The sequence below is a fragment of the Nannobrachium achirus genome (genome assembly GCF_963921795.1).
Source record: "Nannobrachium achirus genome assembly, chromosome: 6".
Taxonomy (NCBI): domain Eukaryota; kingdom Metazoa; phylum Chordata; class Actinopteri; order Myctophiformes; family Myctophidae; genus Nannobrachium; species Nannobrachium achirus.
Window position 1 is genome coordinate 18847865 of NC_137815.1, and position 15830 is coordinate 18863694.

General features: G+C 43.9%; 1 protein-coding gene across 2 annotated transcripts in view; it reads left to right on the plus strand.

Moving 5' to 3' along the window:
* LOC308287451 (inositol 1,4,5-trisphosphate-gated calcium channel ITPR1-like) overlaps positions 1 to 15830 on the plus strand; it is a 190134-nt gene that overhangs the window by 95053 nt on the left and 79251 nt on the right. For both annotated transcript variants that reach the window (XM_080728624.1, XM_080728623.1), the window contains exons 32-39: positions 5 to 205; positions 2058 to 2309; positions 3110 to 3235; positions 3463 to 3591; positions 6103 to 6223; positions 7617 to 7801; positions 9253 to 9401; positions 10241 to 10352. In XM_080728624.1, the coding sequence (XP_080584750.1) occupies positions 5 to 205; positions 2058 to 2309; positions 3110 to 3235; positions 3463 to 3591; positions 6103 to 6223; positions 7617 to 7801; positions 9253 to 9401; positions 10241 to 10352 (1275 nt within the window). The remainder of the gene's footprint in view (positions 1 to 4; positions 206 to 2057; positions 2310 to 3109; positions 3236 to 3462; positions 3592 to 6102; positions 6224 to 7616; positions 7802 to 9252; positions 9402 to 10240; positions 10353 to 15830) is intronic.

Below are 15830 nucleotides of genomic sequence, written 5' to 3' on the forward strand. Positions count from 1 at the left end.
ACAGATCCTGGAGGCGGTGACCATGCAGCATATCTTCATGAATAACTTCCAGCTGTGCAGTGAGATCAACGAGCGCGTGGTCCAGCACTTCGTCCACTGCATCGAGACGCACGGCCGCAGCGTCCAGTACCTCAAGTTCCTGCAGACCATCGTCAAGGCGGAGAACAAGTTCATCAAGAAGTGTCAGGACATCGTCATGGCCGAGGTGAGCTCCTGTCTCCACCTCCCGTTGGTCCCTCCCGTTGGTTAGCATTCACCAGGTTAACATTCACCAGGTTAGCATTCACCAGCGTCGGCAGATTTCAGGTTAGCACATCTGGCCTACATCTTGGTACGAAGCACTCAGAGTTTGTTGTACGCTCATGGTCACATTGTTTGGCCAAGCTTTGCGGAACGCTTAATGAAATTAGCTTAATCAAATCAACTTAATCGAATATATTGTTGTTGTTTTTTTTACTATTTAAAAAAAACATTTAAAAATAGGCCTACTTAAAATAGCCGATCTACATCGACACGTTGTGTTCAGCTATTTGAACTATTTAAAAATGTTTTTCAAAATAGTATTAAAAAAGGCAAAGTAGTTGAGGGCTTTAGGGTTTAGCATGGATGATATTTTATGCTATAAGAACAGAGTTCCTCGTGGTTTCCTTGTCCCTCCCCACCTCCCTATAACCAACATTTAACTAATTTGCTGCGATTTTAAACATAGCTGAACTCAGCAACTGCCAAATTGTCCTTACCTTTTAACGTCGGCGCGTGCGCGCATCGTGCAAGATCTGTGTGCAACTCATGTAGCAGGCACGTAGACTCGAGCACAGCTTTCGATTAAAAAAATTCCATTGAAAATAGACATTTCCGTTGTCAGGCTATAATTGCCACTGTTTACAGAAAAAACTAATTGAAAAGCCGAGCTGTGCGTGTGGTCCTGCGTGGGCACGTTCGCGCACATAGCACGCGATCTGTGCGCAGATCATATGCCATGCGGGTAAAGCATCGATAACATCGCGTGAAAAAAGACCATTCTATGGCCATGCAGCTCCTTCCTTTGTTTACATGCAAACCTGTGGGAGCGGAGCTATGACGCGGCCTCAGACCAGATATGGAAACCTAGATCCGGTCAAAACAGGAAATGCGTCCGGATACAGTTAGGAGGCTGGCCTAAAGAGTCTGAATCGACGATAAACAGCGATCATACTTTTAATTGTTTTATTCTCCATAAAAAATAGAAAGGCAAAACAGAGAACGAAAGCAGTGGAGACAATGCATTTGCAGGAAATGTTCAGGAAAATAGCCGTAAATACTGAAGCGTTGAACCGGCACATGCAGGGGCGTCACAAGGGGTATGAAAGTGGGACTCAGTTACTGGGGCCCAAGGTGGAGGGGCCCTAATAACTTTATCTATTGAAAAATAGCAGATATACAAGCTCACAGCTGCGAGCTTGTAGATCTGCTATTTTTGAAAAGTTTTGAAAATGTGTGAATATACAGTATGTATTTTTTAAGCGAACATTACTAACTCAAATTTTGCTTCTGAGGGTCCCTGGAACTAAATATTTTGAGATCGGGGTCCGTGGCCAAATACATATCATCTTGGGGGTCCTTGACATAGGTTTTTTGCACACATTTTCACGATTTTTCAAAAATAGCAGAGCCGCGCTGTGAGCTTGTATATCTGCTATTTTTCAGTAGTTAACATTCATTGGGGGGCCCGCAGTGAATCCTTGTACCCAGGGCCCAGAATTTGGTGTGACACCCCTGGGCACATGTTGTATGTTGTCATGGTCCCGTCCAGCTGGTGAACATGTTGTATGTTGTCATGGTCCCGTCCAGCTGGTGAACATGTTGTATGTTGTCATGGTCCCGTCCAGCTAGTGAACATGTGTATGTTGTCATGGTCCCGTCCAGCTGGTGAACATGTTGTATGTTGTCATGGTCCCGTCCAGCTAGTGAACATGTTGTATGTTGTCATGGTCCCGTCCAGCTGGTGAACATGTTGTATGTTGTCATGGTCCCGTCCAGCTGGTGAACATGTTGTATGTTGTCATGGTCCCGTCCAGCTGGTGAACGCGGGCGAGGATGTGCTGGTGTTCTACAACGACCGCGCCTCCTTCCAGACGCTGGTCCAGATGATGCGCTCTGAGCGCGACCGCATGGACCACCACTCCCCCCTCATGTACCACATCCACCTGGTGGAGCTGCTGGCCGTCTGCACCGAGGGGAAGAACGTCTACACCGAGATCAAGTGCAACTCGCTGCTGCCGCTGGACGACATCGTCCGCGTGGTCACGCACGAGGACTGCATCCCCGAGGTGAGTGGTCTAACCCTACCGGGACTGCATCCCTGAGGCACTGAGTGCCACACTCCGAGCTTGTAGATCTGCTATTTTTGAAAGATCATGAATATTTGTTAGTCTTTGAATATTTTGACCCGATTCTATATGTCTTCTAAATCCGTCTAAGGTTTTTTGAAAAACTCATGTTTCTATGATCAGTGGTTCTCAAACTTTTTCATGTCAGGGACCCCTAGAATTATATGTATTTGGCCACACAGACCCCCCATCTCAAAATATGTTGCTCCAAGGACCCCCCAGAAGCAGAGATTTGAGTTACCAATGTTCACTTTTAGAAAGATACTGTATATTCAAAGATTTGCCCTGAGGTGAGTGGTCAACCCCATGAATCGACCAGCTTCTTTGGGAAAAATTCCTTGCATTTTGCTAAGAGATTCAGTATGTTTTATAGTTACGTTTTTATTCATTTATTTGTGAATACATTTTCTCCATTGACTTTAATTTTAAAAAATTAATCCCAAAAATATTCCCAAATATGGAGTTGACTGACATCATAGATGTCTGTCTTGATGACATCAGGGATCTCCACATATGGGCATAAAAGGGACAAGGACTGATACAGAGATCTCCATGTATGGCCATTAATTTATTAGCAAATTAATTTCCCCATTGACTTGAATGGGGTAAGACTCGCGTCATGACAACCATCTTTCTATTTCCATAATGACCATGACTCAGAGGAGTGAACGTATGCTGTGACCTCTGTAATGACCTCAGAGGAGTGAACGTGGGCCTGTGCTGTAACCTCTGACCTCCAGGTGAAGATCGCCTACATCAACTTCCTGAACCACTGCTATGTGGACACGGAGGTGGAGATGAAGGAGATCTACACCTCCAACCACATGTGGAAGCTGTTCGACAACTTCCTGGTGGACATCTGTAGGGTGAGTCTGTCTGTCTGGAGTCGATAACTGATATCTGTCTGAATCAATAACTGATATCTGTCTGAATCAATAACTGATATCTGTCTGAATCAATAACTGATATCTGTCTGAATCAATAACTGATATGTCTGAATCAATAACTGATATCTGTCTGAATCAATAACTGATATCTGTCTTGAATCAATAACTGATATCTGTCTGGATTATGTCATCTCTCTATTCTACAGGTGTGTAACAACACCAGTGACCGTAAACACGCTGATCTGATCCTGGAGCATTACGTAACAGAGACGGTCATGAGCATCGTCACCACCTTCTTCAGCTCTCCTTTCTCTGACCAGAGTACCAGCCTGCAGGTAACCCCTGACCCCTGACCCTAAAGCCCTTTGCACACAGGCGCGTTTATCCGTACAGATAAAACGGACAATTTCACTTTTTAAAAAGAAAACAATGATTCTCTACGACCTCATGCACACCGGATCCGAATTGGCCGTGCGACGAGTGGCTGCGGCCGTGCGTTTTTTTCTCGATCGAACCCAGTTCGATTCGCGCGTCTTGCCGCATGCGGTAAAAAACTCATCACTCCTTTTATGACTCCTTTTGGGATCCGCAGCGCCGATTCCGCACAGCATTGCACACCAAATCCAATGCGTTTTATTCATGCAGCAAACGAAAAAAACGCAACTGTCCTGTGTGCAAAGGGCTTTACCCTAACCCCAACCTTAACCCTAACCCTGACCCTACTTCAGCTCTCCTTTCTTTGACCAGAGTTTGTTTGTTTGTTTGTTTGTGTGTTTGTTTGTTTGTTTGTTTGTTTCTTTCATTCTTTCATTCTTTCATTCTTTCTTTCTTTCGGTCAACTATAGTAACCCAGTCTGACTCAAAGCAAAACAAATGGTTCAAACGTCGTGACACACTTCATAAAAGTCAACTCGTTCCCTGTGACTGTTTTGCTTTCACTGCCAACAAACAAGTGCTTCTAAAAATAAAGCTGTTTCCACTGAATGAATGGGAGTAAGGGAACTGCTGTCGGCGGGGCTGCAGGAAAGGAATTTCCGCTTAGCAGCAGCGTTAGTCACGCTTCTGTAGAAATGATTCAATAAGACAGAATTAAGATGTACTGTATCACTGAAAGGTTCCCCATCGTGATTGTCCACTCTTCCTGTATGGCTTTTTCACAAAGAGTGCCGTTTGTTGTCGCGGGTTTGAGTCCCGTTCCAGACGACCTGTGCTGCATCTCCTGTCTAATAATCCTGTCTCAGACCAGACAGTGTAATAATGTAATAATAATGATAATAATGTAATAACTAGAAAAGAAAATTTCTAAGAAATTTTAAGTGTGCCTGCAGCTCGCTAAGTCTGTGCAACCTTGTGTAGCGGTTGGTGTTAGCATTAGCGTTATTAACATTAGCATTTTTTTGCATAAACGTTAACATTATTGTTCTTCATATGACACCACCCACATGTCTGTACGACAAACGGTTCACGAGAAAACGGGTCACTTCCTGTTTGGTGAGGGGCACTTCCTGTTTGGCGAAATAGGCCCCAATTAAGGTCATGGACGATTAATGAATTAAAGCTGCAAGCAGCGATGACCGGGCCCTCGCAGCTCTACCCACGTCACAAGGCCAGCAGCCAATCAGAAACCAAACAGGAAGTCAGCCATTTCGACTAATTAGTGGCGTTTTGGCGCATTTTTGGCCGTTATCACGGGTCGCACTTTAACGAGTTTTGTGAGAAAAAAAAAGTTTTTTGAGAAAAAAAAAAGTTTTTTGAGAAAAAAACATTTTTTTGAGGAAAAAAAAAATTTTGAGAAAAAAAAAATTGAGAAAAAAAAATGTGAGAAAAAAAAATTGAGAAAAAAAAAATTTGAGAAAAAAAATTTGAGAAAAAAAATGTTAAAAAAATTGAGGAAAAAAAAAATTTGAGAAAAAAAAATTTTTGAGAAAAAAACATTTTTGAGAAAAAAACATTTTTGAGAAAAAAAAATTTTGAGAAAAAAAACATTTGAGAAAAAAAAAATTTTGAGAAAAAAATTTTTTTGAGAAAAAAACATTTTTGAGAAAAAAAAAATTTGAGAAAAAAAATTGAGAAAAAAAAAAATTATGACACCAGCCGCGAGTCTGTACGACAAACGGTTCATGAGTTATAGAGGCACTTCCTGTTACAGAGGGGGCGGGGCTTAATCAATTACAGCTCATCCCTATTGGCCGGAAAAAGACCAAAGTTGTGTGTGCATTTTAAAGTTTAAATCACGTTGCTAGGCAAAAGTATGGCAGAGTTATGTGGCGCCAAAGTTTCTGGTTTTTTTTCGGAGTCCCCCATTCTAAGTCAATGGGGTTTTTGGGCGTCGTTTTTTGCGAATTACATCGCAATCGTATCGCGGATCGGAAAGAAAAGTAATAGCACACCATTCCCGGCCGAGCCGCACGTTTTGATGTGTATATTGCGGGGGTGGCGTAAATCGTGCGGCAGTTATTACGTGCCGAAATTTCCCCCATTCTAAGTGAATGGGGTTTTTTGGCGTCGTTTTTTGCGAATTACGTCGCAATGGTAACGCGGATCGGAAAGAAAAGTAATAGCACACCATTCCCGGCCGAGCCGCACGTTTTGATGTATATATTGCGGCGGTGGCGTAAATTGTGCGGCAGTTATTACGAGCAGAAATTTGCAAGAACATTACTTACTGACTGACTGACTGACTGACTTAAGTATGGCGGATTACAATAAGTGTTCTGCTATTGCATAGCAGGCACACTTAATAATGCATATTATTTATAATCCTGTCTCATACCAGACAGTGTAATAATGTAATAATAATGATAATAATGTAATAATAATGCATATTATTAATGATCTTCTCTCAGACCAGACAGCCGGTGTTCGTGCAGCTCCTCCAGGCAGTGTTCAGGGTTTATCACTGTACCTGGCTGCTGCCTGTCCAGAAGGGCTTCGTAGAGAGCTGTATCAAAGTGCTCTCTGATGTCGGTAAGACTGTAAACTTCTATACTATCTACATATCTATTATCTATACATTAGAGAGCTGTGTGATGTTCGTAGGATGCATCACCTCACTGTAGCTACTGTTCTATCAACTGTAAACATCTGTACTATCTATACATGTTATGTGTTTGATATGTTGTAAGAGAGGGCGTAGTGTGAACGCCGGAAGGACTGTTTATGTCAGTTGTTTTCCTGTCCGTTTAATGGCATGACGCGTACTTACTGATTGATTGATTGATTGATTGATTGATTGATTGATTCATTCATTCATTCATTCATTCATTCATTCATCCATATACATCATACATGGGCAACTGGCGGCCTGGGGGCCACATGCGGCCCCCACCTTCACTTAATGCGGCCCTCAGGTTAATATCAGAATACTGATATATTATTGATTTCAGCTTTTACAATTCCAAACATGCAAACATGACCCTCTTTAATTACTTCAGTCTATATTAGTAGCTTAATTAACTAGTAGTAGTCTTTTTTATGTCCAATGTGTTTTTATTTAAGTTTATGAAGTTAACATAAGAATTTATAAATGCACTTGAAATTGAGGAAGTGTTATTTTTCTAGATTCCAATTAAAAAATAGATGAAAAATAATTCAGGATTCAAAAAAAGCAAAAAATGCAGATTTACAAGCTCAAAACACCTCACACTGTGACGCGTTTTGAGCTTGTAGATTTGCTATTTTTGACTGTATATGCAATGTGGCCCTCTGGAGTGAGTGTGAAAATATAGTGGCCCTCTCCATCATCATAAGTTATCCACCCCTGATATACAGTATACTCCACAACAGCAGCCACTATCACTGAAGCTGCTATCTATCTCTCTATAGTAGAGCTGCATGAAAGTGAGATCTCACTGAAACACTCACAGCAGCACCAGCCTCTCCATAACTCTCACAACCACACCTCTCATCTTACATAATTATAGCCGAGTCTTTTAGTGGCATTAAAGCTGGTTGCACACTGCTGCGTTTTTCGTTGCGAAATGCATTTTTCAGGGCAAGGAGAGAGAGAGAGATAGAGAGAGCAAGGGACTGAGTGGTGCGCGAAACGGGCGGCAGTGTGCAAACGTGACTGACATAAAGTGAGGTTGATTTTTTTATTTGCGCGTTCCGAAATTCACTCCGATATTCGGCCCGAAAAACGCAGCAGTGTGCAACCACCTTTAGACCAACATGTTCTAGTATTTACCAAGCCAGTGAAATACTAATAATGTGTGTGTTTTCCAGCTAAAGGCCGGGCCATATAATAGCCAGCCTATAATAAATATAATAATGATATGTTGTTTAGCTAAAGGCAACTCCATAGCCATCCTATAATAATAATAATAAATATTATTATTATTATTATTATAATGTGTTAAAGCTAAAGGCAGAGCCATCGCCATCCCGGTGGACCTGGACAACCAGGTCAACAGTCTGTTCGTCAAGTCCAACAACATCGTGCAGAAGACGGCCATGAGCTGGAGGCTGACCGCACGAAACGCCGCGCGACGAGACAGCGTCATGACCACGTCCAGAGACTACCGCAACATCATAGAGAGACTGCAGGTCTGTCTGTCTGTCTGTATGTATGTCAGTCTGCATTTATAAAGCACACTTAAAAAAGAGATTGTGTTGGGGTCGCGGTGGCGGAGTCGGTAGTGCTGTCGCCTTACAGCTAGAAGGTCCTGGGTCCTGGGTTCAATTCCCGCTGGGGACGCTGGGGGCACTGGGGGCGTGTTCTCTCCACCGCGCCATCAGTGCCCATACCCTAGGAGTTGGTGAAAGGGCCTTTCTGTGTGGAGTTTGCATGTTCCTTCCGCGTTCCCTAGGGTAAGTACCCTCACAAAAAACATGCAGTATGGTCTCGATACTGCCTCCCCCTGGCCAGCCGTGGCGCCTGATGGAGGGGAAAGGAACTGTTTGGAATAACGTGTTCCTTCCACGCGCTACGTCCAACCGGGGAAACTCCCCCCTGTCAGGTGATAAGAAGTGGCCTGATCACTCCTCATGCACTGAAGGAAGCATGAGCTCAGTTCGGGGCTCTCCCCAGGTTGGCAGAGGGAGAGCAGAGCCCAAGATTACAGTTTAGACAGTTGGCACCGAGTGAAAAAATAAGCAGTATAGAGACCAGGATTACTGCATGTTTTTGCTAGGGTACCTACCCTTGGAGATACGGGGAGAACATGCAAACTCCACACAGAAAGACCCTTTCGCCAACCCTACCTAGGGTGTGGGCACTGATGACACAGAGGACAGAACACGCCCCCAGCGGCAGGAATCAAACCCAATATACTGTATATCAAGGGTCTACAACAGGGGGTCCTGGACCCCTAGGGGGTCCTAGTGTTTATATCTAAAATATGTGTGGTCCTATCTACTCTAAACCCCTCCCCCTGGGGGCATGGCATGCCTTCTCTAACGTCTTCTCCACTACAGGGGGTCCTTCAAATCTGTGTGTGATATAAACTTTGAGCTTGTAGGTCGCCTATCTTTGGTTTAGAGGGGAAAAGAGCAGACCAAGTACAGAGTGAAAGGTCAAGTTTATTAAGTATTGACAGTTCAAGTGGTTAAATATCTGAAAACACAAATTGACATGAATCCAAAATACACTGATGATTGTGCTGTCAAACAATGAAACTATATGGAATCTATGAACAGGTTGTGGGGGTCCCTGCTTCATCTCTCTCTCAACTAAGGGGTCCTTGGCCTGAAAAACGTTGAAGACCCCTGCTAGGCTATATATAACAGGAGGATATCGTCGTTGTCGGGTGGAAACCTTGTATGTCCAAAACCGTTCGTTTTGCATTTATCATTTAAAAAATGTAAACTAGTGAAAACAGCCGATCTACAAGCACACAACGCCTAGGCGTTGTGTGCTTGTAGATCAGCTGTTTTCACTACTTTTGTGCGACGGCCTTGTATGATGAAGTAGGGCTTTACTTTGCGAAAGAACGTACACATTTGAAACTTGGAGATACGAGGTTTCTACTCGACAGTGACGATATGTGTGACTGCAGGACATCGTGTCGGCTCTGGAGGACCGCCTGCGTCCGTTGGTCCAGGCTGAGCTGTCTGTCCTGGTGGACGTCCTGCACCGCCCGGAGCTGCTCTTCCCTGAGAACACCGACTCCCGACGCAAGTGTGAGAGCGGAGGCTTCATCTGCAAGTCAGTCCCAGCACACACACACACACATACACACACACACACACACACACACACACACACACACACACACACACACACACACACACACACACACACACACACAGGGCCGCCCCAAGGCCTTTTGGTGCCTAACTCACAACTGGCTGTTGGGTGCCATTTTTTTTTTGTGCCTTTTGGCAACGTGATGCCTGACGCTCATTGCGTCATGCGCGTCATAGTAGGGGCGGCCCTGCACACACACACACACACACTAAAGTTAGGGAGTCACAGCACACACACATTCTAAAGCACAGGTTCTCAAACTGTTTTGTCTGCAGTTCTCCTTATAGTGATTTCTGAAGCCGAGTAGGCCGGGTAAGGACCCTAGCAGAACATTTACATTTTTATCAAAAGTTCAGTTCCCATCTCAATATGTTCAAACTAAAACAGCATAATGGCAAATAAACATCGCTTCCTATTCAATAACAGTTGTACTAGTCAAGGTATTGATGTTATTTGGTTTAACAATTTGCAGATGAGCAGGTTCACACAAAGACTGTCAATGTTTTGTCATATCCTCATTTTCTCCTGTACCCCCTGCAGTACCCTCACATACCATTAGGGGAACACACACCCCCATGTGAGAAGTTGAATGGTCTTATATCCACCTCTTTCTGCGGGAATTTACTGGAGAATTGTTTGCACCACACTGCACCACACTTCCGGTTAATAGCAGACATACAAGCTCTAACTAAACTCAGGGTGTGTGTGTGTGTGTGCGTGTGCGTGTGCGTGTGCGTGTGCGTGTGCGTGTGCGTGCGCGTGCGTGCGCGTGTGTGTGTGTGTGTGTGTGCGTGCAGGCTGATCAAACACACCAAGCAGCTCCTGGAGGAGAACGAGGAGAGGCTGTGCATCAAGGTTCTCCAGACGCTCCGCGAGATGATGACCAAAGACCGAGGCTACGGAGAGAAGGTAGGCCACGCCCCCAGGGGGAGGAGGGGTTTAGAGAAGGCAGGCCACGCCCCCAGGGGGAGGAGGGGTTTAGAGAAGGCAGGCCACGCCCCCAGGGGGAGGAGGGGTTTAGAGAAGGCAGGCCACGCCCCCAGGGGGAGGAATGGTTTAGAGAAGGCAGGCCACGCCCCCAGGGGGAGGAGGGGTTTAGAGAAGGTAGGCCACGCCCCCCAGGGGGAGGAGCAAGATGCCTCATCACCGCTGCAGTTCATTGGAGCGTCGTGTAACAACTGGAGTCCAGACGTCCAGGAAAAACCGAGGGATCGCTGCCAGTCAAAGTGACTACTGGCCAATCACGGCGTGTCTTTTCCGGGACTTATCAATTCAACAGAGCTTTATTGGCGTATGTGTGATGCACGCGGAAGCGATTCTGATTCCCTGGGTTCCTCCATGCACATCGCCCCCGAGCCGATAGAGGCGTTTGCCTTTCTTTTTTATGTCTATGGCATGGGTTCCCAAACTTTTTGGGCTCAAGGCACCCCTAGAAATGTATCTTTCATCCGAGGCGCCCCTACGTTATATTCATAATTTTCACTCCCAGGACCTTATATTTATAGCACATTTTAGCGATTATGTTGCAAGGAATACGTTGAGATAATAGACATTTTGGTTAGAACTGACTGAAAATAACGTTTTATTTCAAGTTTAAAATGATACTAAATATATTTCTTAACACAACTACTGCCTCTTAATCTGAAGGTTTGCTTGGTGCCTCGGTGCCACGCCGTTTCCTCCATAGGCCGCCGCTATTATTTTGAAGGGCCGGAAGGGGGTTGTTTTTGTTTTTTTGGATTATCACTTGACGGCAACGATTACGTCATCTAGTCACATGACAGTGTGAGCCCAGAAGAGAACATGGCTGCGCCCAGCTTTTGTGTATAGTATGGAGAATGGAGACCATCCTTTGTATAAGAATGTCCCTTTTGGAGAAAATGAAGTCTCTTTATGGGCCTCTCAATGGATTTACTATGGAGGACGTTAACTTCGCGTGCACGCCCGACGTGCGTTGTAAACAAATCGCGGACATTACCGATGCGGGCGGGACCGGAGCGACGTACAGTATGTAATAATATCTTTACTGTATATACAGTAAGATTGACAGTCCTCGCCGTCAACGGCGCCATGGTATTAACCCTTTCACTGACGGTGAGCGTCGTCAAGGGCAGCAGAACAGTTAAGTGTTCAAATAAATTCCAAATATTATCAAATTATCTCGCGGCACCTCTGGACTGCTGTCACGGCACCCCAGGGTGCCCCGTCACCCACTTTGAAAACCCCTGGTCTATGGGACCTCACAGCGTCTGGTTCTAAAACCTCTTCAAGTCAAGGACCCCCACATTCATATCAGGTATTTGGCAGCGGACCCCCATCTGAAAATATGTTTTGTGCCAGGGACCCCCAGAAGAGAAGATTCATGTAAAATAAAAATAAAATTAAAAATGTTCCAAAATAGCAGATGTAGAAGCTCATATCTAAAATGACAGAGATGCTTTTTGCCAACATTAAAGGTCTCATAACAAGCTGTTTTCCTCCAAGTATGCCTGGTTGTCATGGTGGGTGGTGACCCAGCTGAAGTTAGCCACACCCACAGCTGTTGGGTGTATGGTGAAAGGTAGGGGATGAGTTTATGATGTTGTTAACTCAGTGTTTTTCAGTTGGGCTTTCAGGAAGTAACCAAAAATAACCAGGGAAGACAAACATAACAGAAAAGAAGTACAAAACTATGGCACCACCTCTTTAAAAAACACTGTAAATATTTATTAGGGGGTCCTTGGCTTTGACAGTGATAGACATCACGGGTCTTCAACAGGGGGCCCGGGACCCCTAGAGGGTCCTCAGAGTTACTACAGGGGGTCCTGCAAATCTTTGAGTGCTAAAAAGGTTTTTTCTTCTTTTTTATATGAACCACTTGAACCCTAGCGTCCATATCCTGAGAACTCTGACGAAAATAGACGATCTACAAGCTGCTTGTAGATCGGCTATTTTCAGCAAAGAGGTTTGGTGTAGAGGGGAAAAAAAGCAGACTATGTACAGAGTGAAAGGTCAAGTTTATTAAGTATTTACTGAATGAAACGGTTGTGGGGGTCCCTGCTTCATCTCTCTCTCAACTAAGGGGTCCTTGGCCTGAAAACGTTGAAGAACCCTGATTTACATTAATTTGTGAAAATCTCAAAGTGCTACAATTTGGCAGTTGCATAAAAAGAAAATATCACAACACCATTAAAAAGAACATCTAAGAAACAGAAACAAATCATTTAATAAAGAAACCAGTGTAAACATGGCCTGACCTGGTGTGACCCTGGTTACTGTACAGTTATGAGAATACAGGATGTGTAGCAGAGACATGTAGCCTGGAATGACCTGTAGTTCTATGAGTGTGTAGCACAAACATGTGGCCTGGAATGACCTGTATTTCTATGAGTGTGTAGCACAAACATGTGGCCTGGAATGACCTGTATTTCTATGTATGTGTAGCACAGACATGAAGCCTGGAATGACCTGTATTTCTATGTGTGTGTAGCTTAGACATGAAGCCTGGAATGACCTGTATTTCTATGTGTGTGTAGCACAGACATGAAGCCTGGAATGACCTGTATTTCTATGTGTGTGTAGCACAGACATGAAGCCTGGAATGACCTGTATTTCTATGTGTGTGTAGCACAGACATGAAGCCTGGAATGACCTGTATTTCTATGAGTGTGTAGCACAAACTTGTGGCCTGGAATGACCTGTAGTTAAAGGATATGACCTGATAATGACTTGTAGTTAAAGGATATGAGGCCTGAAGCCACTGAGGACACATGAACCAAGATTTATGTTTTTGTTTTCATAAGTATTTATATGTACATACACACACACACACACACACACACACACACACACACACACACACACACACACACACACACACACACACACACACACACACACACACACACACCCTCAATGACCATACATGAAAGCTAGATAGCATTTTTATGTTTTACGTTTTTTTTTTTTTTTACTGATTAGGTACTGATTTGGTCTACCTACGTTATCCTTTTTCTAGATTGATATTTCTATGCATTTGATGTATTACTGTATTACCTTGCTTATTGTATTGATGTATTACATGCTTATTGCAATGCGTTCAAGAGAATTTCCTTGTCCAAACTCTGCTGAACTTGAAGGCAGCTTCAAAAACTGCCCTCTCTGTGTAGATATCCACGCCGTTACGCCACATCTCCAGTATTGACTTGATTATGCTTAGTTCAGTGTGGTATCAAGTTGGAGGTCTGCTATTTTCAATATTTCCACCAAAAGGCCCTTTTAGAAATGTCAGCCCCTGCCTCTGTAACATTCTCTGCACGTCCCTGCACATGCAGCAGTGCACGTGTGTATAAATAACACGGTCGGCCCTGAATGACCTGATTATGGAAACCATTCTTGGCTCAGGGTTTCTCTGGCTTCAGTCCACATGCATTCAGAGAAAAGTGTAGGTTAGACCAGGCTGTACAGCATGTCTCCATTCACAGTGGTTTAAAGTAACTAAGTACATTTATTTGAGTAATGTGCTTAAGTACAATTTTGAGTATTTATAATACTTTTACTTCTACTCCACTGCATTTATTTGAAAGCTTTAGATACTTATAAACTAGCAGATATAAATGACGATATTATAAATCATACATTAACCACTTTAGCCCTATTTTATACCTTGGCAATTTGAAAATAGCCGATCTACAAGCTCACAACGCGTTCCGTATTCAAGCATGTTTGTACTTCTACTTTTGGACTTTAAGTACATTTTGATGCCAATACTTTCGTACTTTTACCCAAGTACATTTTGAATTCTGGAGTTTTACTTGTAACGGAGTATTTCTACATTGCAGTATTGATACTTTTACTTAATTAACACACAGGTGACTAACCGGTCATTTTGGCCGAGTTTGAGATCGCAAAGTGCAATAACTCAACCCGTAAAGGTCTCAGAAATGTCCCCTTCCATGACTTTTCCTAAATACTTAAGAGAAGACATAATGTTCTCGTTTTTTTCCCCTTCTGAAACATTTCCTATGTATGAAATAATAGAGCCCAGGAGAGCAACACCTCCTCCCCTGCTGCCTGTTGTTCTATTGCCAATAGAAGGTTTAAACAAAGTGAGTACTTTTTTCCCACCCCTGTCCATTCAGAGAGAAGTGTAGGTTAGACCAGACTGTATAGCATGTCTCCATTCAGAGACCTGGAGGAGGTCCATCAGGCCATACGTCTCTGCCACACGCTCATATAGCAGCACAGGTCACGTCAGGATAATACAGTATGTGTCCATTCATAGAACTGGAGGTCCTGTTAGGATATACGTAACTTCCACACGCTCATAGCAGCACAGGTCACGTCAGGATAATACAGTATGTGTCCATTCATTGAACTGGAGGTCCCGTTAGGATATATACGTATCTTCCACACGCTCATAGCAGCACAGGTCACGTCAGGATATACAGTATGTCTCCATTCATAGAACTGGAGGTCCTGTTAGGATATCGTCGTTGTCGGGTGGAAACCTTGTATGTGTAAACCGTTTTGTATTTATCATTTAAAAAATGTACTAAACTAGTGAAAATAGCAGATCTACAAGCACACAACGCCTCGCGGTGCGAGGCGTTGTGTGCTTGTAGATTGGCTGTTTTCACTACCTTTGTGCGACAGCCTTGTATGATGAAGCAGGGCTTTACTTGGTGAAAAAACGTACAAACTTGAAACTCAGAGTTACGAGGTTTCTGCCCGACAGTGACGATATATGTCTCTGCCACACACTCATAGCAGCACAGGTCACGTCAGACTGTACAGTATGTCTGCATTCACAGACCAGGAGGAGGTCATTCCAGGCCATACGTCTCTAGCCTGGCAGGCCAGCCCTGACACTGTGCTGCTCACTCATTCCTTCCCCAGTATCAGGTCTGGACTTCGGCCTATAGGCACCTAGTGTGAGAAATCAGAAAATGGCCAATCAGTGACTGCGTTTCAACTGTTCAACAAGTGAAAAGCTTCCCCTGATTGGTCCATGTGTATGTAGATGGTGACGTAGAATACATGCTGCGGCATTTTCAAAACAAGTGTAACTGTTAACGCTGAAACGATAAAACAAGCAATAAGTGAAGTTATTTCAGAGTTGGAATCAATTACGACAATTAAAAAGCAACAGGAGCGTGCTCTAGCGGAGCTCATCGGCCGAAAAGATGTGTTTGCCGTTCTTCCGACTGGCTGCACTGTGATGATGTCAGATGTTTAGCTACGCTGATTGGTTAGAGCAGTGTTTCTCAACCTTTTTTCTGCATGGGCACACTTTTCATGTCCCAAGAATCCATGGGCACATCAACATAATATGGGGGTGTAAATATCGTCATTGTCGGGAAGAAACCTTGTATCTCCAAGTTTCAAATGTGTATGTTTCTTCGTAAA